We start from the raw sequence: 22508 nt of genomic DNA, 5'->3' as shown, positions 1-22508 counted from the left end.
TTTGAATCAGGGCCATAGTCCCAGAAAGTTCAGGCAGCAGACACAGGGGCTCATACTCTACAGCTCCCGGTGGTGAAGGAACCAGCCCCCGCAATTCCTGTTGCTATCTAGGAGAGACATTCAGATAATCCCCACTGATGTTTCTTTTGGTGAATGTGGATTGTGCACAAAATGTTTCCAGTCCCAGACAATGCAGGAGTAATCATATTGCATCAGAAATACCACCACAGTTTTAAAATTCCCAGGAGCAACAAGGAACTGGAATTTTCAACAGTCAAATTTTTCTCCTTGCACTTTACAGTCCCCATCTTCCTCCATCTCCCTTAAGGACTCACACACAGTACTTGTCAAAAAAAAGAAAAAAAAAAAGAAGCAGATTTGCTCTGGAATCTGGGCTCTCTTCCAGGTCCCACTCATTTACAGCCAAGTTGCAAATCATCCCATCACATCTAGCCAGGGAAGCTGCCTCACAGGCCCATTATGTGCTGTCCAAGAGCATTTGGACAGAACAGAGGAGAAGAGCTGTGTTCTGGAGTGCAGAGGCTGATGAATACTTAGAGAAATCACAGAAATCTCAACTGTGGGGGAAGAAGAGTTCAAATACAGTTAAAGAACAGTGTATCAGTGATGTCAGATTAACCATAGTGATCCCTGCTTGGGACTGAAGTGATCAGATCCAGTATGCACCCTGCATTTCTATGTGATGCAAAACCAAGCCATTGGGAAGATGGCATTTCAGACAGAAGTATTGTGGCTAAAAGCTCATTACTCAGAAATGTCTGGCACCAGTCTGCAGTGCAAGAGGTGCCTTGGATTACAGAGTCCTTGTTCAAAACCAAGTGAACTTGGGGTATCAGAGCGAAACCTGCCAAATTTATCTCCAAAAGACACCAATGCAACTAACTCTCATTCTGTAACATTATCATTAGACTCAAAATCCTAACTGGTAGAATCATCTTCAGTTTGAAAGCAACAGAGTATTTGCCCAAACTCAGAGATTAGACCTTCAGTTGAAGCTGGGACGACCTTACTGCTCTCTCCAACTACCTGAAAGAAAGTTGTGGGGAGCTGGGAGTCAGCCTCTTCTTGCAGATAACTAGTGAGTAGAGGGAATGACTAACTAGGAATAACTAGGAGTAGAGGGAATGACCTCAAGTTGCTCCAGGGGAGGTTTAGGTTGGAAATGAGGAGACATTTCTTTTTAGAAAGAGCAGTCAGGCATTGGAACAGGTTGACCAGGGGTGTTCAAGGAAAAAGAAACCTTTTGCTTAAAGACATGGTTTAGTGGGTGACATTAGTCATAGGGTGATGGTTGGACCAGACAATCTTGAAGGTCTTTTCCAACCTTAATGATTCTATGATTCTATGATTTAAGTAACTGTTTGCGTTTTTCAAGGTTAACACTACTCCTCTTGTAAATCACTGGCCAAATTCCAACGTGGACGGTTTATATAAATCCTCTCCACATTTCCTCGCATCTGGCTTTGCTGGATGCAGCTTTGCCTTATACCTAAATTCTCATTAAGACACACTGAATGGGAGTGATAAGGCGTATAAATAACTAGCAAGCATATTAGAAAGTGTTAAGTATCGATCATGGTTGTAAATCATCTTCTGGCTAATGACGTTACATAAATGTCATTTTTATCACTTGGTTAAGCATGACAAATCCTCTATAAATGTGTAAAGTGAACCCTAGTTTTCATACAATTTCCTTCCTTTCCCAATCATTTATGAAACATCACTGTACTCTATCATTGTCACTACAATCATCATCTACCATTCTCAGGTAGACGAAAACCTGTTTTAGAACTATTTAAATGGCCAGCCAAAATCAGAAATAGATAACTAAGAATTATAATTCTAAGAACTATAGTTCATGTCAGTTGTGCCATCCTGGCTTCAAAACACAACTATTATAGTGACATGCATGGAATGCAAAACTGACCCCAATAGCTATTGGGCATTTAGCCTGGTACCTGGCATCCATTAGAAAATTTGATGCCTCTCTAAGTTTAGGAATACAGACAGATAGTTGCTGCAGGAATGCGAAATGCAGGAAGGGTGATTAAAGCTGCTGCTATGCAAGTGAAAACAAAGAAGAAATGACGATTGGCTTTCTTATTTGGAGTACCAAGTCAAGAATATGAGATGCGGAACTTGTCAGGGACTCATCTTTCTCTGCAAACTCCAGCTCTGCTCCCAAAATCTCTGCTTAATCAACTGCTATATGTTCAACAATCAGTTAGGAAACACTTCATAAAAATCAAATATTTCACAGAAATCTAAAGGAAGAATCTAAAATGATTCACAAGCTTTCTTCCAAAAAGGATGAGTTCTGCTGAACACAGAAATACTTGCCAGGACTTTAAAGCCACCACATACATAGTGCAATCATACTAGATCAAGCACACAAAGGGGTAGTGTGATTCACACAAGTCATCTGAACAATATTTAAATTCTAGTCCTCAGTCACTGTATCAGTCCTAAAGGCTTAAGATATGCTTAAAGATACCTTAAATCAAAGTTTGCTCATTTGAGATTTTGCTAGTTTCTTAAGAAGCACTTCCCTCAGTCCTCTAAGGTGAGAATTTGCAGAATTCTAAACCTAATCAGAGTCTTTTCTGATTTTATTCTGTAATTTTGCAGCTTATCAACTTCAAGTTTGGCACAGTCTGAGTAAGACAGGCTGTTCTGACTGAAAGATCATTTAGGCAAAATGTCAAATTCAAGCCTTTTCTGTACGAAAACGTCATTTTATACCACCTGGTAGAAATGGGGAAAACACAAACTACTGTAAGATAAAAATGAATTTCACCAAAAAAAAAAAAGTAAAAGATTTAGCTTCAGTTAATTAGAGCTCCTGCACTCTCTAGCAATTAGATAGAGAGAGATTTTAGGCAAAATAAACATCTAGAACCTCTATTTATACTTACCTCCTGCACATATACTGGAAGGCTCTGCAGCCAGAATTTCAATACATGATTTCTTCAAAATCTGAAAAACAGAAAATAAATGTCATGAATTATCCAAGAATTGTTTCTCTAGAGGCACACAAATATGAAATCTTGAGCACTTGTTCTCATCTAAATGCTTAACTCAACATTGAAAATTGCATTTATGTCACAGCTATATCATCTTAGCTTTCCACTGTAATTCAGCCATACTGCCATACATCATTGCTCTTCCACCACAAGGTATTGCTATTTAGGAAGGCAACTGATTCCCACACTCCAGTATCTCAGTACAATCTTGCCTGGGTCAGTGGTACAGGGTACACAGACTAATTCTCCATAACAACTAAGATGCACTCTGAAGGGCTCGTGAGGTAGTGACATTGCTGTCACTTTGGAGCCACACCTTCCTCCCCAAAATTATTTTGGGGCCCAAAACTCCACATTTTATATGAAGATATCCTAGGAACGCCTATTCTTGAGTCTCAGCAAGGGGGTTCAAACTTCTTATGTTTCTAACACAATCTATGAGAGCATACCTGAGAAGGTCCTAAAAGTCGCACTATGATTTCACATGAAGATGTAGGGCAATTGTTCTAGACTTAAAGCAGGCTTGTTTCCACTTAGATTAAGTTGGCAAGAAATTTAAATTAAGCAGGATTTCTTTGTAAGGGCTGGCACTGCCTTAAACCACGTTACATGTAGGCGGTAATTTACACAAATGCTTCAGCATCAGGCTTGGCAGACTACTTGCAAGTCAAGAGGACCACACTAGATTTGGATACAATTTATTCCCATAGTACATTAGAATTGCTCAAGCTGTTATTTGCAAATATTAGCCTTCCTCTGCTCTGAAGACTAACTCAAATTCTTCACTGTACACAGTCAGCAAACTTGTGACAGCATCGGTAAGCCCCTGTGAAAACAGCAGTAGTGAACAAGAGGAGCGGGTGTTCAGGATTGGGCTGAGCAGTTCTTACACGAGGCAATTCTGATCAAAATTTAGGTCAGCTCTAAGAGGCAAGTAAATGTCAGCCAAGCATCACAACTCAAATCCAATACGAAATTTTCCCAACTTTAAATTGAAACATCTGTGAGGAAAGAAAAGCAACCAATACAATGGATTCTGAAAGAGATAATGTTTTTTTTTGTTTGTTTTTTGTTTTGTTTTTCTCTGCAATCATGGCTCTCTGACTTTTGTCTAATTGCAAAAGGTATACATAGAGCCATTACTTTTTTTTAAACTTTAAACAAAAGTTTGATTTACTCAGAAGCAGGGCTGGTGGAGACTAAAAGGATATAAAGGGAGGGACTGAGGGAACCATAACCATCCGAGCCACTGGCAGCCAGGCAAGTGAGGAGAAAGGTTTGCAGGAACAAGATTGTACAGGAACTGTTAAAAGGAAGAAAGAGAGAGAGAAAGTCAACAGCTGAGAGCTGAGCTGAAAAGCATAAGAAGAATTTAAGAGTTAGGAAAATACACAGTGAAAACAAAACAAAACAAAACAAAGCAAAACAAAACAAACAAACCAAAGCGGACTGTAAGAACACTCTTCCAAAGTATCTGCAGCTTGCTATCTTTTCATGTTGTGTCATTCCTGTGCTACCCACCCCTTACTCATTCCAGGTTCTGCTGCTCTGAATATACAACATTTTTTTCCCACAGTGACTGGCATGTCTAATGAATATAACTAAGACTTGACATTTTTCCAAGTATTTTTTCCTCTTCACTGAAAAAATGTCTCATAAAATAATAGACTCTTTTTCACATTTTCCACATTCTCCTTTACTTTCTGTTCCCTTCACCCTCAGCATGCCCAAACCAAAATGTTTAATGCATATTTCTTCTCTTCATCAACAAAGTGAAAGAGGAAGGAAATAAATGAGTTGGAGAACAAAAGTGTGAAAAATAGAATAAATATTTTCATTTTAAAAATTAAGTAAAACCACACAAATTTGAGTTTGAAATTCATGACTTCTGTTCAGTTATTTGCAAACAAACACACAGTAAATGGAATCAGATTGGTGGATGAAATATCAGATGTCTTATGCAGAGCTCCTTTCCAGTTTGATCCAATTCATAAATATGTCTATAAAGCTCACTATAATGACTTTGGTTTTTCTTGTTTGGTTTTTAGTGTTAATTACAATATTTACTTTGATTTAGAATTAAAAAAATCCAATGTTCCAAGTGCCTTAACTTAAATTGAAATTCAGGCAGCAGTTAACTATTGCAAAAGAATTTCTTTATGTCTCTTCCTTATTATAAAAATACATTGAAAAGGACTACAACTTATTTACAGTGGCAGATTCCACCTGATTTTCTGTTCTCTTGCTTCCCGAGGACTGCACAGCCTCAAGTAGACTGTAGGTGTGTTCATTCACTCCGCTGGCTCACCAGGAAAGCAAAGTGACATGCAATAGTGGTGATGTAATCTCCCAGCTGAGTGCCTGTAAACAACTCCAACTGACTCCACATCTTCATTTCCGTATAGAGAACTACAGCACTGCTCCATGGCCTCAAGGCAGCTTGCCTTGAGATCAGTGCAGAAAAGTATCTGAAGCACTTGCTTGCTCTTTCTGAGGAGGCATCCCATTGTCTTTGGCAGCACATGATTAATGGCCAAGATCAGCTTCCCAAATCAGTCTCCTGTTGTACTACTCTAAGGGACTCCAATTATGCTCCAGCTTTACACATGCTCCTGGGAGGATCTCTTGCTAGTAATTGCTGACGTGTCAAACAAAAAATGCAACACATCCTTGTGAATGTGTGAAATGGTTTTATTTTTCAGAGTTGTCTATCAGCACGGAACTGAAGTTAGCATTATCTATGACTAATTTAGCTTTCTGCCAGGCAATGTTTTGAAGGCCAAGAAACAGGAGAGGTCCTGCAAGTCACCTGGGCCCTTGTAGAAATAAAGAGAAGAAAGGGAGTGAAACTCTGCAACTGCTGGTATCTTTTGTTGGCATGCACAAGCATGCAGCCTGACTACTTCACCACAGCAGCTGCATAATATTTATAATTTTTTTCCACTGAATTTGGGAATTCTCATTAGCAAGCAGGATGCTGAAGTTTAATGGCAGGTTTCTGCCTTCTCAGTGTTAGTGTGAATGACCTATAGTCTAAGGCTAGGTATTCGTTATCAAGTTCTGTTGGATTAACAATCCACAATAACAAACTCTGTTGCCAATTACAAAAGAGCAATTTATTTGTGAAGCATTTCCTGCCCAACAATATCTGCATGAACTAAGAATAATAAATACATTTAAGTCATTTTTTAAAAAAAGATGAATTTGGGGGAAGCAAGAAAAAGTAAAAGTGTAATTACAACCACTGAAAGTAACAACAAACACCATTCAGGTGAGACTGGGGTTCACAATCCTCTTTATATGGGCAATCTAGCTACCTAAGCCAAGAGGTTTGTTTTCCTGACTTTCTCTTTGGCTGATGTAGAAACCTTGGCTCTAAAGGAAGACAGATTCAGAACATCCATGTGAAGCTCCTGCTCTGAACTGCCCACTGCTTGAACAGCTAGCTCAGGATGAGTACATAAATCACCATGTTTCTCATACTTGGTCTATCATGCATTCACACTGAATTCTCAGAAAAGTTCCACACTACACATATCCAGGACTGCTGTTTGTCCCAGAAGACATTTGTGTAATAGAATTATTTGAAGATAATGTATTTCCAAGCTAAAATTTCTTGCTTGAAGGCAAATCTACTCAGATATAAGACTTGAAAAATACTGGAAGTAGGAGGACACCACTGGGAGATAGTATACAGGAGATTAAACGTAAAGGGATTAATGATTTGCGCCATTTATAAGGAAAGGATGCAATACAAAACAATACAAACTACTTAATACTATATCATTCTTCATACATTTTAACTGCTTCATGAAGGACCCCGCAGCTTTCTCAGTGAATCTTATCTAAGGGTCCTGGGATTATGTCTCTATTTGAGATATGCTCTGTGGTAGGGCCACTGTTTAACACATGGCAAGGATCAGGGAGTATTCCTGCTCCAAGCCACTGCTTTTTCAGTCCATTTGGGTTAAAGGCTAGAAAGAAAGCAATGACTGGATCCTGTCCTGACTCTCATGTTGCTTCATACTTCACTGCCTCCAGCACTCCTATCAAAGAAATGGAGCAGTAGAGGAACTTGAGTTTCATGTTTTCCTTGTAATACTTGCTCTATTTGCTTTCAATTAACAAATTATGATCCACAGAAGTTTTTCATAAAAAAAAAAAAAAAATAAATAACAAATTAGTCATGTTCCTTCAACTATTTTTTCTAAAATTACAGCAATCAGGTGTCCAAATCTCATGGTTCTTTCAACATGAAAATGGTCTCCTGTGAAGACCATTTGAGGTCTGTATCTAGTGGAGTCCTTCAAGAGTCAGTTGTATTCAATATATTCATCAGCCTGAATGAGGGAACAGGGTGCACTGTCAGCAAGTTTGCTGATGACACTAAACTGGGAGGAGTGGCTGACATGCCAGAAGGTTGTGCTGCCATCCAGCAAGACCAAAATAGGCTGGAGAGTTGGGAGGGGAGAAATTTAATGAAATATAATGAGGGCAACTGTAAAGTCCTTGTGGTGGTTTTACCGTGCTGGGCAGCTAAACCCCACAACCGCTCTCTCAATCCCCCTCTTTTAGATGAGGAGGGGGAGAAGTAAAGCAAAGAACAACTCACAGGTTGAGATAAGGATAATTTAATTAAAGGGAAATAATAAATAAAGATTATTATGAACTAAACAATTTAACTAAAGGGAAATAAAAAGGGAAAAGGGAGGGGGAAAGGGAAAAAATAAAAAGAAGGGAGGAAAACAAACAAATAAAATAAATGAAGGCTATATGGAAGTGCAGAGGAAAGAAATTACTCTCTACTTCCCACAAATAAGCGATGATTGACCACGTCCTTGAAGCAGGGCCTCAACACACGTAGCCGGTGTTTGAGAGGAGGACCGATGCTTTCACAACGAGAGCCCACCCCTCCTCTCCTCTTCCTGTTTCCACCTTTTATTGCTGAGTGTGACATCAGATGGTATGGAATATCCCTTTGGTTGGTTTAGGTCAGCTGCCCTGGTGATGTTTCTCTTCTCACATTTTTGCCTACCCCCTAGGAGGGTTAGAAAGAGTCCCGATGCTGTGCCAGCACTGCTCAGCAGTAGACACAACACTGGTGTGATAACACTGCTGTTCCAGCTACAAGTGCAGAGTACAGTACTGTATGGGCTGCTGCCAGGAAAGTAAACATTGCAGCCAGACCCAGTACAGTCCTGCATCTGGGCAAGAACAACTCAAGGACCAGGATAAGCTGGGGACTGCCCAGCTGGAGAGCAGTGAAGGGGAGAGGTACCTGGGGGTCCTGGTGGACAGCAGGATAACCATGAGCCAGCACTGTGCCCTCGTGGCCAAGAAAGCCAATGGCATCCTGGGGTGTATCAGAAGGGGTGTGATTAGTAGGTCGAGAGAGGTTCTCCTCCCCCTCTACTCTGCCCTGGTGAGACCACATCTACAATATTGCAGCCAGTTCTGGGCCCCTCAGTTCAAGAAGGACAGGGAACTGCTTGAGAGAGTCCAGCACAGAACCATGAGGATGATTAAGGGAGTGGAACATCTCCCTTATGAGGAAAGGCTGAGGGAGCTGTGTCTCTTCAGCTTGGAGAAGAGGAGACTGAGGGGTGACCTTATTCATGTTTATAAATCTGTAAAGAGTGGGTGTCAGGAGGATGAAGCCAGGCTCTTCTCAGTGACATCTAATGATAAGACAAGGGGCAATGGATGCAAACTGGAACACAGGAGGTTCATCTTAAATAAGAGAAGAAATTTCTTCATGGTGAGGGTGACAGAATTCTGGAACAGGCTGCCCAGGGGGGTTGTGAAGTCTTCTCTGGAGACATTCAAGGCCTGCCTGGATGTGTTCCTGTGTGACCTGATACAGGTGTTCCTGCTCTGGCAGGAGGATTGGACTAGATGATCTTTCCAGGTCCCTTGCAATCCCTAACATTCTGTGATTCTGTGAAGACAAATGCTTTGTGTGCATCAAGAAAGGTGCTTTGCATGGACAAAGAAGGACTGAGATTGCTTGTTTTCTGGCAAGAACAAGGATCTACAGATTCTTTACTTTTCCACAGAATAATTAATTTCCTTCTTGCCATTCCATTCACACACCTTTCTACACAGCCTATTGCAATCCCAGGAGTTGGACTTTATGATCCTTGTGGGTCCCTTCCAACCCAGGATATTCTATATTCTACAATCACTCCAGTGCAAAGCACTATCTGCTTTATAGGATATGTGTTGGAATTCAGACTCTCTGGAAGGGATGAGAGAAAGCATAATCCCCATATGACAGCGCTACCATGCTTTCAGAAAGAGATCAGGTCACAGACTCACTACTGTGCAATTACTGCTTATGACCCTCCCTTTCAGGGCTGATAAATCTTACCAGTCAGCTGAAATGGTTCTTGATTAAGTTCCTAGAGGCTGAAGTCTTCCTATTCTCTTAAACACAACTGGAAAGGGAGTCAGGACTGCTTCTGGAATTCATTAAAAACAGCTGCAAAGGGAATGCAGGGCTGGGAAGCAAACTCGTGTATTTTGTTGCTTTCTTAAATAACATGCAACACCTGATTGTCCAAGAGAATTGAGGCAGTAGTCCCACACTTGGACAGTGCCAAGGAAACCAATACACAAGGGATTCCTTCAACATGCAAGAGCACTAGGGAAAATTGTGCCTATGCTGAGGGAATAGTTTTTTTGCATCGTACTACGTGATCAGAATGTGCTGTAAACACAGAAATCTGGGACACTCCCCCTGGTGAACTTACCCTCCCTAGCCTCAAGCAGAAAGTTGTACATTTCATCTGTGTTTCATCAACTAAAAAAGTCTATACCAAAATGAACAAAACACATGTCCCTAAAAGGAATTCCCATCCTTCTTTGTAGCCATAGTAAGTAATCTAATTAAAATGGTTATGAGCAAAGGAAAAGAAAAATACTGAAAGTGATCTGAAAATACACTGTTTTCTAATGATTGTTTGGTACTTCTTACACTTAGAATAAAAATGGCATATACATCTGCTCATATATTCCTTTTCCTGCTCTGTTAAAGGAGGCCCTGGTCCTAAGCAAGACAGGAATATGCCACTCAAAGTTTTAGATCTAGAAACAGAGATGCCTTACGAAGATCTTGTTAGACATTGGAACAGGCTGCCCAGGGAAGTGGTGGAGTCACCATCCCTGGAAGTCTTTAAAAGACGTTTAGATGTAGAGCTTAGGGATATGGTTTAGTGGGGACTGTTAGCGTTAGGTCAGAGGTTGGACTCGATGATCTTGAGGTCTCTTCCAACCTAGAAATTCTGTGATTCTGTGATATTTTCCAGTAGAGATCACAGAACTATTTGCATGACATGTACACAAAACACAGGACAGTGATCAATCCATGCTGCCTCTCCACTTGGCCGGTGAACAGCTAGCTTATCCCAGCCATTCAGAAATGCACCAGCTCTTATACAGTGCACCCAGCCCCTAAAGGAAATGCCAGCAGTTGATCAATATGAATTGAGGAACATAGGTCTGGAGGAAAAAAAAAAAATGACATCAGGAGGCCATATATGGAAAGCAGAGTTTTCAGGGTTTTGGCACACATAACAGGATCTCGTCCATCATTCTAATCAGGTCAGCAGAGCAGCACATCCATCAGGACAGAAAGGATGCTAATCAACCAGGAAGATGGAGATCAAAACGTGCTCTAATGCCTCATACGGAATGTGCTCTAACATGTCTCTGCTTACCCACACTGGGGCAGCCATTTTATAAATTGTCACAAAGTACCTAGTAAAACAAACTAGGTATGTTACATCAAGAAGCAAGACATATAAAGATAAAAATGGGCTCAAAGCTTCCTGTATTTTGACCTGTTTATAAACTCAATCTTGACGTAGCAATATTAGTACAAATAAAGGTTTATTTAGACCAAATGTTTAAGTGATGTATTAGCAGTCAGTGGGTCCTTGTGAAAACAGGAAAATTAAACCTTCAACTGTGCAGGTTAACACAAACAGGCATGCATGCAAATACACGCTTAAAAATACTTACAGAATCTATGATTCCCTGAAGGGCTTCAAAACCGTCATTCACTGGAAAGACATGATCTTTGCTGTCGGCAATTCTAGCCAGCTGACAGAATGGTAAAAGTAAATAAAACAGAAATGAAAAGATAAATTAGCCAGTAGGCAGAAAAACTACAGTTCTTCAGAATCACTTACTTGCAAATTCTCTAAGTACTCTTTCTTTATGGATTGCTAATGCTTTACAGTTTGTCAAGTGTTGAAAAGTTCACCCTGACTGATTTTAGGAAGCTCATTACCAATTTCCTAAAATCAGAAGGAATCAGAAAAATCTTCCTTAACTTTAAAAACAAGACAGAACACAGCTTTCACCAATGTTCAGAGTCTGTGACTCTTTAGTACAAAAAACTTGCCTCCTACATGACTATTAAGCACCCAGCACAGTTACTCTCCAGCCAAAATAGCACAGCACCAACATGAGAGGCAACAAAGCTGATGCAGCAAAGCACTTCAGCACATACAACATTTAAATCAAGGAACTAATCAAAATGATCCAGTGTTTTTTCCCATAGAGAAAACTAATGCAAGTTACGCACCTCCTGGAGGTACAGGCTTGATTCACCCTTCCTGTCAGGACAGAGATAAAACCATTTGTACTAGGCTCAACCATTAGGGAAGAGAGAAGAAAGCAGGGAACTAACAGGAGATATTGTCCAAATGGAGGAAAAGGTAGCAGAAGGGCAAGGAAGAGGGACATTCATGAGCAGGTGGTGGGAAGAAAGAGAAGGAGAACTGGGATACCATCTGTAAAGAGATGCATGCAGGTTCACTTGCCAATAGTGTGAGAAGGGTTAAGGCAAAATTGCAAGCCCAATTCAGAAATAATGAGCTCTCCACACATTTGCTGGAGCATAATCAAGTTTTACTGCTGCAAGGCTGTTTGTTATAGTAATTCTCTCCCATGGCAGAGGTAGCATCACCCAGCAGGCCTCTTTGGCGTTTCCTGTAGCATTGCAAATTGGAGGCAGCAGACTAGCCACACATTCCTCTCTAAACCCCAGTGGCTCCACCTTTCCCACTCATGTCACTCAAAACTTCAATTTCTCAAGCAAAATACCCAACTGCCAACCTCATGGTTTGAGTACATGGAGAAATATTCCAGGCAGCCTTCCCCTGCCTACTCCACGTAGAGCATTAAAGTTGCTTACTGCTTGATGGCACAAGATACAGTATTTTCTCTTAACCAGGATTTACAGTTCGTGGAACTGATTTCCCATAGTCTACCTCCAAGTGCCTTCTGGAACATCAGACATGATCATCTAATTCCTGTTAGTTTCTTCAGCATGTAAATGACTTCAAGGATCAGCTGTCTCTGAGATCTGCCACCTTAGATCTAGTCTTTGCTATTTTTATTCTCTCCTTTTCTTATGACTTGTTTTTCTTATGATGGGCAACACTAGCATCTGGTTTTGATTCAAGGGAGACAGCTCTAAACTATCCCATGAGATTTCCTTTTGAGAACAGAGGGTTTAAGCTTGGAGACTCACCAAGAAGCACCAGATTAAAAATCCTTCAGTCTCAAAATAAAATCAGCAATAGCAAGCAGCTTCCCACTATCCACAGTGCAACAACAGGTGCCCTGCTTTTCCTAAGGTGTGTGATGCACTGGGGCAGCTACCTGGAAAGGACCATATTCAGCAATTGTGGACTCTGCTTTAGAATTTCAAGGAAGACTGAGCTCCCATTCAAATGGTGTTTAGCAAATTGTTTTGTTTCCTAATCCAAACAAATAATCAGAGTTTGAAGCTTTGTAAAAAGAGATCTATTCAACAAGTTTTTCAGCATTCCATTTATGAGCTGTACAAGATTTTCACTCATGTTGGAAAATGATAACGTCAGTGTTATGCTTGGTGTGAAACATTATTCATGGATATACTAAATTTCATGATGGATCTAGAAGACATTCTGTCATTAATGGGAAGAAACAGTAAAACATTAGTGTCACTAATGAAGTTGATTTTTTCCATAGAATCACAGAACTGAACTGAGACATTGCCACAGAACACTTCAGTTTCTCACGTTTTTCTTTCACATAACTACACTGTAAAAAGCAAAATCCCCACAACCTTCTGTCTACAGCTTAAGCCATGCTGATTTGATATTCATGTGTCTCTTCCCTGCTTTCCCACAATTGGCAAGAGTTGCTGTGGCATACATGGAGATAAAGATGTAAGGGGCTTAAAAGCAACACACAGAGCAAGGAACTTCAGGTAGTCACTTTAGACTGTCAAACAGTCAACAGAAAGAGAAAAGAGATTCATGAGTGTGTGCCTGTGTTCAACATGTACCTTTGCCAAATACCCCAGTAAACACAGTGAGTCCCTTTTTTACCTGGGTCTCATTGAAGTCTTTCACACCAACACAGTATACTGTTGCTCCCAGGTCTCGTGATCGATTAGCCTGGAATAAGGAAAGGTAGGATGACATGAACAAGAAGGAATGCAGATTTCTAAAAGGTCTTAATAACTATTATAGGCTTTATCGATAAAATGAGCAATTGCCACAGACAGATGTTATCTGCTACTAGAGTACTATTTGCTTAGTAAAACAAAATCCAACATTTGGTATTCTGTGTTTCTTTTTAAACCTAATTATCTATTTGTTCCTTATCAAGCCAAAAATATATAACACTTCTGACCTCTCAAGTAGTATGTTCACCTCTAAAAACAAATACATTTTTCTTGTGTATTTTTGATTTCAGAACGAAACATTATTAGTGGAAATTTTGTATTTGATCATCTGAAAGGTTTTTTGATGCTACAGAAAATTACAAGACGTTATAGAAAATGAACCATATTCATCCTTTTTCTTTGGTCTATACTTTTTGTGAAGAAAAGAAGTCTAAGTGAGAAGATTCAGCGATCTTTCAAAGCATTTTAGTAAATTTCAGCTGTGAATTATTTCTACCTCCAATGTCATTTTAACTGGAAGTTTTTAAAAACCCTTTCTTCCTATGAACAGTGCCAGTTTTAATGAGTCAGATGCATTGCTACTGTTAATGTTTATCTCTAACATTCATGTCTGAAGAAGGTGAAAGTGGTTTTGTCACTATCTCCCCTGTCTTTTGCCTTAGAAGAGTAAAACCAGATATTTTGCTGTTCCCTGGCTAAAAATGTGCAAGACTTACCTCCCTCTCAGAATAAAAAAATAGGTCTTCATGGAGTTCTCCATCTGTCAATGCAATGATGACACTTGCAGTTCTGTAACCTAAACACACAAATTTCTTTAGTCTCATGTTTTGAGTCGCATTTGTTAAATTATCATAGAAAACATTCTGCTAATGAGCTGTTAGCACACCTAAAGGACTAGAAATCGTTACCATCAATCCCATACCCTTACTCACTTCAGCCAACTAATTTTCAGAAAACGTGAACTTCTGCACACTTTTTCCACTTGGGCATCTGCCTACACCACCAGTTTTATACCGTACTCTTTTGACAATGCTTTTTAACTAAAAGTATCTCATACCTATTTCAATATTTCAGACCAGTAGATTTAACTGGAGCCATCAAGAAAAAGTATTCAAAGTGTCCCTAGTTATTCCTAGTTTTATTAATGCTGTCAATTCAAGAAATCCAGAGAGTTTCAGTTTGTGATGAAAAGCTGAATTGGGTTTTAAATAGATTTGGTAGGAAAATTACCTATATTCTTCAATCTTTCTATGTAACATGTTTCAGCAACATGGTTAAACGTTGCAGTCCGCCCCATGAATGGATTATAACTTGGGTTTTACATGTTTATGTTAATTTTCAGGAGCTAATAGAATTAAATCATATTTCTGACTTATTACTGATCTAAAGAAGCTCTGTGGGTATATCTTGTACAAACACTGTTAAGGAAAGTTAATGGCTAAGTATTCTGAGGCATGTAAATTATCAGTCTTAAAACTTCTTCAATAATCTAGGTGATTTTCCTGCTACTATGAGCACTGTTGCTGAAGAGCCAAAATTCCAAGAACCAAATTATTATGAGATTATTTCTTTTGGGTCTGTTTGCTTTTTTATCTCAGACGTAAATTTGCATTCAGCTTGTGAATTCAGGCACCTGAAGCCTGTACTGTGTTCTTGATACCAAGGAACAAGATACTGGAGCAAGCGGAATGTCCTTTTGCAATTCTGAATTCACATCCATCTCACAGTTACTGAGGATCTGAATACCTAATTTTTCTTGGTGCTACTTAAAAATCACCCATTTTAAAGAATGTGGTAATCATGCAGCAGGAAAGTAAAGTGCTTAACAAACAATAAGCAACATGCAGTGTTCAAGTTGCAGATGCCTAATTGAAGTGCCTAGGCTTTCTGTAAGAAGTTGAGAAAGGTGAGCACTTCTTGTACTAGCTCAAGAGCCCCAATAACCTCTGGAGATGCCTTTCTCCCTCCATTGACTACTGCAGGAGCCTTAGAACCTACTGCAGGTAGTATAAACATTTTCTGGTAGAGCAAGGACAAAAACAGCACAAGTAAAGACAAAACACATAGGCCAATATTGACTTGAGGACCCAGTTGTCCACTGCTTCTTGCAATCTTTCTACATGTGGCAACTTTTTGACATGCAATATGTAATGCCAGCATAAAAAAGCAGTATCAGTCTCAAATAGAATTGTTCTAGGTATTTATTCCAGTCTGCTGCAGTCTTATTTTACAGATCAGTCCCAAAGCTGTGCAGACTTAGTCACTATTTCATTTTATTCATGAGTGGCCCTAAAAAAACACTAGGACTGGTTTTCTATGCAAACATCTCATCTTTTATCTTCTGGTTTCCAGGTAAAGTTTTATTTCTACTTTGTTTTTTCCCAAGTAGAATTAAAAGGAAGGAAAGGATAAACATTTTTGCCTTTGTCTGCACTTACTACTGAGGAATAAGTAAGGATGTATGAATTACTTTTTGGAAAACAAAACAAAACAAAAACATTTACCTAACAGTATCTCCACAGACTCATGTTTCAAAAGGAAGAAGAAATGGTTACCTGAGTCCTCAAGCAAAAATAACAGAATGTACCAGATAGTTTTGATATATACCCTCAGGTAGTTTTGATATGTACCCTCAGTCAGCCTGGCTTCTCAGTTTTGGCCTGAAATGCATTAATTTCAGCTCTGAACCCTTAAAGATCTACCTGTTCCTTTTCCTCTTCAGGAGCAACTACCCTGAAGAGCATTGAATTCCTGTAAGAACAGGAGCCACCCCCTACCTTTCTTGCAGTGAAGCTGCATTTCAAATCAATTAAAGGTATCAGTCAAGAAGGAAAAACATTCAATGGATCAGGAAAGTCTCTCACCATGAACATTTTCATAGTAAATCTGTTCACTTGCCTGAAATTAAATTAGAAGATTATTAGCAATAAATAATACTTTGTGGGCATCTACACGTGCACCAGAAAGAAAGAGAAGATGGCAGTGAGGATGTCATGTTTGCAGTCTACAAGATGACATCTGCTTTCAGAAATACCAGTTTCATACAACAAGTTTCTCGCCCGTGGCTTTGACTGAATTACCTCAAAAACTTTCCGAAAGCATTAATTCAAACCAACCCTAAAACCACTGGTCAAGAGTAGTTTCCCACTACTCTGTTTGGAAATCACATTCACCTTCCTAGTTGAGAAACATCTTAAGTCCATCAATGAATATACTCCAGCATATCTAGATCAGCTACTCTAATTGCAAAGAAATCAACTGCAGAAATATATTCTTATGCTCCTATTTCCTGCTTTACCTATCTACAAGTGTATTCTACGCTGCAGAAAAACAAATGCTTCAGTGTGCCAAAATTAAAAAGTAGTCAGAAACTACCCTGAATATATTCAGTGTACCAATTTCCATCCTTTTATAAATTTAAGTTTGTTTTTATTTGTTTGTTTGTTTTTGCAATCGTCTTGCTGAGTTTCTGAAGTACAATTTGATTTTTAATTCCTAGTTACGTGCTAGCATCTCTGTCAGGTCACCTCAGTTTTTGAGGTGTGTTCAAATGCATTTTTTAGTAGACAGTTTTCCAATCCTCCAAAACACAAGTGTAGTGCAGAAAGGGGAGGGGGCTCCCCTAGCAGAGGTTTAGACAAACTCCTGACCTTGTAAAATATATAGAAGACTGGAACAAGATGTGAAAGAATAACTTTTGTACATCATTGTATACCACTAACAGTGAGCAGGTTAAAGTCATGGCCTCAAACCCCACCTAACTCTAAAAAGCCAACTATAACATTCACACAGCAGGACTCTAGACAGCCTCAACCCTTCATGAGCATGGTTCCATGTGGGATTGTAATTCCAACTCCTCTGCACTAATCCTAAACTGCAGAAGCAGCTCCACACAAAGCTGGAGGCAAAAAGAAGGATAAGTAGTAGGGTCTGCAGCTCCCTTATCCCAGCTGCAACACTGAATGTGTACACTCAGCATACCTAATGCATAACAGGAAAATAGCCCCACTTACCTACCAGAGAATTATTAAACAACTTTCTTTTTAAAAAAAAAAAAAAAAAAACAACAAAAAAAACACAACAAAACATACCCTGAGAAGCACTCAGACAGAGTTTAAACGCATTATAACACACATCTTGTTACCCTTTCAAATCCTTCATGCATGTATGTGTCACCTCCTGGAAGGACTTTCTGAAGTTCTTCTAGACCCTGGCGTATCTGTTCCCTGAAATGAATGCAGATGCATTGTTACCTCAGAGATCAATTTTATGATACCCAGGTGAAGACATGCATAGCAGAACCAGGTAGAGAGAGGGGAAAAAAGAGTTAACCCAATGTTTACATAGGCTATGGTAATGTCTGGATAGATACCTTTCTAAGGATGTGGAAAATGGAGCAGATGTATTTTTTATGAGTATTCCCACAGCTTGGAGAAAGCATCACAACAGCAGCATCTCTTAGGTAAATATCCCTATATTTCTCTCCAAATAGATATTCCCTGTGCAACCCTGCTCAAACTTGTGATGCAGAAGTAGAACAGCTGACTTGCACCTGGCCCATACCTATACTCCCTGGCTTGACAATGCAAATTAATCAAACAGACACAAAAATGGCACAAAACCTAGAACAATCCTGGTAACCTCCAGTGTATTTGGACACTACAACCTTCAGCTCAGATCACTCAGCCATGAAGACTGAAGCACTCCCCATTAGCTCATTATGACTCAGTGTATCTGCTCTAATCTTTTAGAAACCCCAGACACAGTGACAAATAAACTGCAGGCTAAATGGGGTGGGCCCTTGTCCTTCCACTGAGTTGCAGAGACCAAACTCTGGAGGCCAAGTACATGCCAGAAGTCTCTAAAACCAAGATAAAATCCCTGCAATGGATTGTGGGTGTATTTCTGAGCAAGCTGTGCTATCTTCACAGGAAATGGATAATGTCACTGCATGCAGGGCCACACTAACATTGCTTGAGTGCTAGAAGTCATTTTCCCCCTGCATATTTTAACTAGTTCAGAAAATCCAGTTTAGAAAATCCAGTTTGTGTGCTTATCATGTACATAATCTCACACTTACAAGGCTGATTGAAGCAATGCATTAGCTATTAGCTATTATCCCATCACAAGCAATACACATAGAGAGAAAAGAGCACGTGCTTTTGCAGTGGGTTGAATTATCAAACATTGAAGAGTTCATTTTGTCCCTGCAATATCCCAAGCCAAGTTAGACTGAGCTATCAGAGGTGGGCTAGTGGCAAGAATTTCCTCCATTCAGCAACCACCCTTGCACATACCAAGCCAAATTTGAATATAAAATCAAGATCATTTCCTATGACCATATCTATTTTTCAAATGTGAACACTAAACATTAAAATAGACAGCAAAGGTATTTAAAACACATAACCCAGCTTCTTTAGATGCACACTGTTTATCCAAAATAGACCACGTGGTGGCATGGGGAAGATGGAAAAGATTTTGCCACTTCTCTACTAAGAAAGGAGTGGCATGAAGCCCACACTTTGTTTTTTAGTCCTCTGGTTAAAAAACAAACAAACAAACAAACAAAACAAAACAACAGTAGCTCTCCAGTCAGCTGGCTTTTGACTAATACCATATCAATACATATCCTGTTCCCAGTGAAGATTTCTAGGACAGCTGGAAATACAGTTCCACATGGGAAACACACATAGCGAGTCTCATAGCCCTGAGATCTCTGCAATAGGGTGTGCTCAGAGGGTGAGAGAAAGGGTGAGAGAGTGAAAGATGCAGGGAGCAGATTTTCTCTGGCACCAGCTTAGATATGGTTAATTGTTTTCACTCATTGTTGCAGTAGGCTGGCTGGCTTTAATGACAGTTTTCGAGGTTGGTATGTGTGTAGACTGCTCTTTAGGAAAGTGGCCAATTTCCTATTAATTCCACTATAGTAGCTGCTCTGGTATGCAGTTTCATAGACATCCAATATGTAAAACACATGCTGATTTATACAGTCTTCACATGTGCTACATATATCTTTGCTCCACGTGGCAATGAAGTTAACAGAGGAAGCAATAGCAATTAAAGGACTTTATCCAGCTCTTCTTGAAGTTAGTGGGGAAAAAAAAAAATCAATCTTATAGATTTTACTTGGATTAACTTGAGGATCTACAAGGAGATGACAGGAACGTGCTTCGGAAACATGGCAACCAAACTGTAATTGCCAAAAATATTCACCCTTACAATCCAGCCTAAACACTCTGCTTGCATTCAGACATCTTAGAAACCATTCTCACCTTTACATCAAGAGTACAGGTGTAACATACAGCTTTCAAGTTTGTTTTTATGGGAAGGGAGTTTCACTTATTTGTTTGCAGAAGAAACTCCCTAAGGATGTTTCAAAGGCAACAAGACTCTGGTTTTCTGGCAACAGCCTGAAATTTGTGGAAGGTAGACTCTCAATCAAAGCAGTTTCTGAGTTAAAACCCCAACTGCTAACAGAAAGGCATTTATAGGCTAAACATCAGATAGCAACTTCTGTTTAAGAAGCCTTATTGCATTCTAGTAGAATGAGTGTTGTATGTGAAAATAGGCAGGTGATTTAAGTAAACTGAGAAGCACAAAGGTGTTACCACATTGCTGAAAGCAAATTGGAAAACAAAGAGCCAGGAATGTGGAGGAAACAGTAAAAGGACTCAAAATCTGCTGTGCACTTCTACACCTCTTACCTGTCTTCTGTTAACCTCATTAGAATTGTCCCTCTAGTAGAAAAAACGATGAAGGACATCCTCAGTTGAGGGCTGGAGAAGAAGAGACAAAAAAGTAAGTGATTTTGGTTGGTCCAGACCAGAGCTTACCATGTGTGTAATACCAAACACAAAAGGCTCTCTGATGGCTACCAAAATAATAATGAGACAGAACTGAGCAGCGAATGGTGCTTTGCCCTGGGAAGTGCTAGCTAGGGCAGACCATGAGGAATCCGCCTAAAAGATGTAAAAAGTACTTGTAGCATGATCTTACCGTTGCTGAGACAGAATGAAGGCTAATTAAACTTAAGATAATATATTCCACCCACTGGCCTGGGGGAATTTTCATTCAATCTCAAGGTAGTCAGTGCCTGAAGGCTACAGTCTCAGACCTCTCCTTGCAGGTCTAAACTTCTCTACAGTAACCAAACATCTCAGAAACAATGAGGGTTCCCTCACCCACAAAGTATGATTTGGTCTATGGAAGTCAAGCAAAAGAAAAGGGGTCTATTAGCTTGTCTACTCGTCTTTCCTGCAGGACAAGAACTGGGTGAAATTTGTAAAAAATTCAAAAGCCATCAGTGGTATGATCTGACAAAAGCATTAAGAACTCTCTACTAGGTGAGTTCCCCAGCTGGAAATCAGCATGTGCTACTTGACAGCAACTGAGAGCATGTCTCCTGGCTGCTGGCACATGCCCCTCCTTATACAGTTATCTGCAAAACAGCCCTTCTTACCTTATGAACTTGCGGGCCAAATGTTCCACAAAATGATATATTTCATTCCAATGGTGCAGGACACTTCCTGATCTACAGAAATAATTATTACATGAGACATTAGTTTAATTGCTGCTATCATAGTTTTCCCAGCCTAATGCTTTGTTACATGTTGCTTAGCTAGTCATTTATTTTTATTTTAACACTCAGTGTCCTAATTCTTCCTTTAAAAAGATAATAAATTGTAAACTACATTTGTTATTTAACTTTGAAAAGCAAGAATAATTTATGTTTCATATAAGTGTTTAAAACTACACTTTACTACAACATAAGGCAGTTATGTTAGACCTTTAGCACAGCCTTAAACAAATAAACCCTGTGTTAGCAAAGACCTGTCTCCTTGCACAGGCTGTAAGATGAATTCCACCAACTCACTTGCCATACTGTTGTGCAGAGCTGTTAGCTCAAGTGTATTTTGGGAAGGAAATGCAGTTGAGGGAAAAGATTCCTAAACCTCTATAGCATTCCACTGTGCTAGAGACTATGAAAAGTAAAATACCTTTGGTCCACATCTTGGCAGTTCTGGCCCATTTCATCATAGCTCAGTTCAAGGCAAAACACAGACTAATTTTGCTCCCCAACAAAATAAGCCATGGATTTTGATAGTTATGAATTATTCTTCATATTGTAAGAACCAGAAAAAAATAAGGTTAACCAGAATCTTCCAGCAGTAAATGCACCTTCTGGCATAAACATTTCTGTGACCATTGGAATATTAATATTGGGAAAAAAAAATCCTTCCTAGAGATGGAAAATAAATGTGTCATCACTTTTTTTTTCTATTCATTGACTACAATTACAAATATTTATAGGGAAAAAAAACATTCCAGTTTTAACAGAAAAGTCATTGATCTGCAGTCTGAGGAAGGAAATATGAACATCTGAGAAGATGTTTTTTCACTTCACAGAAAGAAATGGCATCTGACCTGACTCCATTCTACCTTAAATCTGAGAATCTAAATGAATAGATTCAACCAAGTACTACGCACCTGGCACAGAAAACCCAGTCTTGCTGCAAATATCATTAGTTCACTTCCTAGAAGCACAGCAAGCATGCAAACCACATTGTGCAGGTTATGTAAATTTCGTTCCGTATTCTACCTGCACCTGGTTTTTATTTACAGCCATTCAGTAAAAACCTTCACCTTGGCCACTTGCTTCATGTTCATGGTCTGAACTTGGGTCATGGTCTGAACTTGGGTAGACCTGTGCGGTGTCAAGAGTTGGACTTGATGATCCTTAAGGGTCCCTTCCAACTCAGGATATTCTATGATTCTATGATTCTATGATACTTAAGTCACTATTTCTTTATATGACCCCATATGTTCAAATGTTCCTAGTTAGGTGGGGACATGCAACCAGGACAGCAGCATATTCTTCATCTGGATAAACAATTAACACCACTGGTTCTCTTTACACAAAGGACCTGATACCAATTGCACCTCTTTAAATAAAACGTTACTGAAATCCCTGTTTTTCTGTTGTTTTTTCGTTTGTTTGT

General features: G+C 39.5%; 1 protein-coding gene across 5 annotated transcripts in view; it reads right to left on the bottom strand.

The window, feature by feature from the left end:
- ANTXR1 (ANTXR cell adhesion molecule 1) overlaps positions 1–22508 on the bottom strand; it is a 121975-nt gene that overhangs the window by 89846 nt on the left and 9621 nt on the right. For all 5 annotated transcript variants that reach the window (XM_038166878.2, XM_038166877.2, XM_038166876.2 and 2 more), the window contains exons 2-9: positions 20969–21040; positions 20214–20285; positions 17654–17735; positions 16374–16407; positions 14226–14305; positions 13430–13498; positions 11067–11147; positions 2937–2997 (exon numbers count right to left, since the gene is read on the bottom strand). In XM_038166878.2, the coding sequence (XP_038022806.2) occupies positions 2937–2997; positions 11067–11147; positions 13430–13498; positions 14226–14305; positions 16374–16407; positions 17654–17735; positions 20214–20285; positions 20969–21040 (551 nt within the window). The remainder of the gene's footprint in view (positions 1–2936; positions 2998–11066; positions 11148–13429; positions 13499–14225; positions 14306–16373; positions 16408–17653; positions 17736–20213; positions 20286–20968; positions 21041–22508) is intronic.

The sequence above is a fragment of the Anas platyrhynchos genome, chromosome 23 (genome assembly GCF_047663525.1).
Source record: "Anas platyrhynchos isolate ZD024472 breed Pekin duck chromosome 23, IASCAAS_PekinDuck_T2T, whole genome shotgun sequence".
In the NCBI taxonomy this organism is placed as follows: Eukaryota; Metazoa; Chordata; class Aves; order Anseriformes; family Anatidae; genus Anas; species Anas platyrhynchos.
The sequence above is the reverse complement of the archived record's forward strand: the minus strand, read 5'-3'. Positions and strand labels throughout refer to the sequence as shown.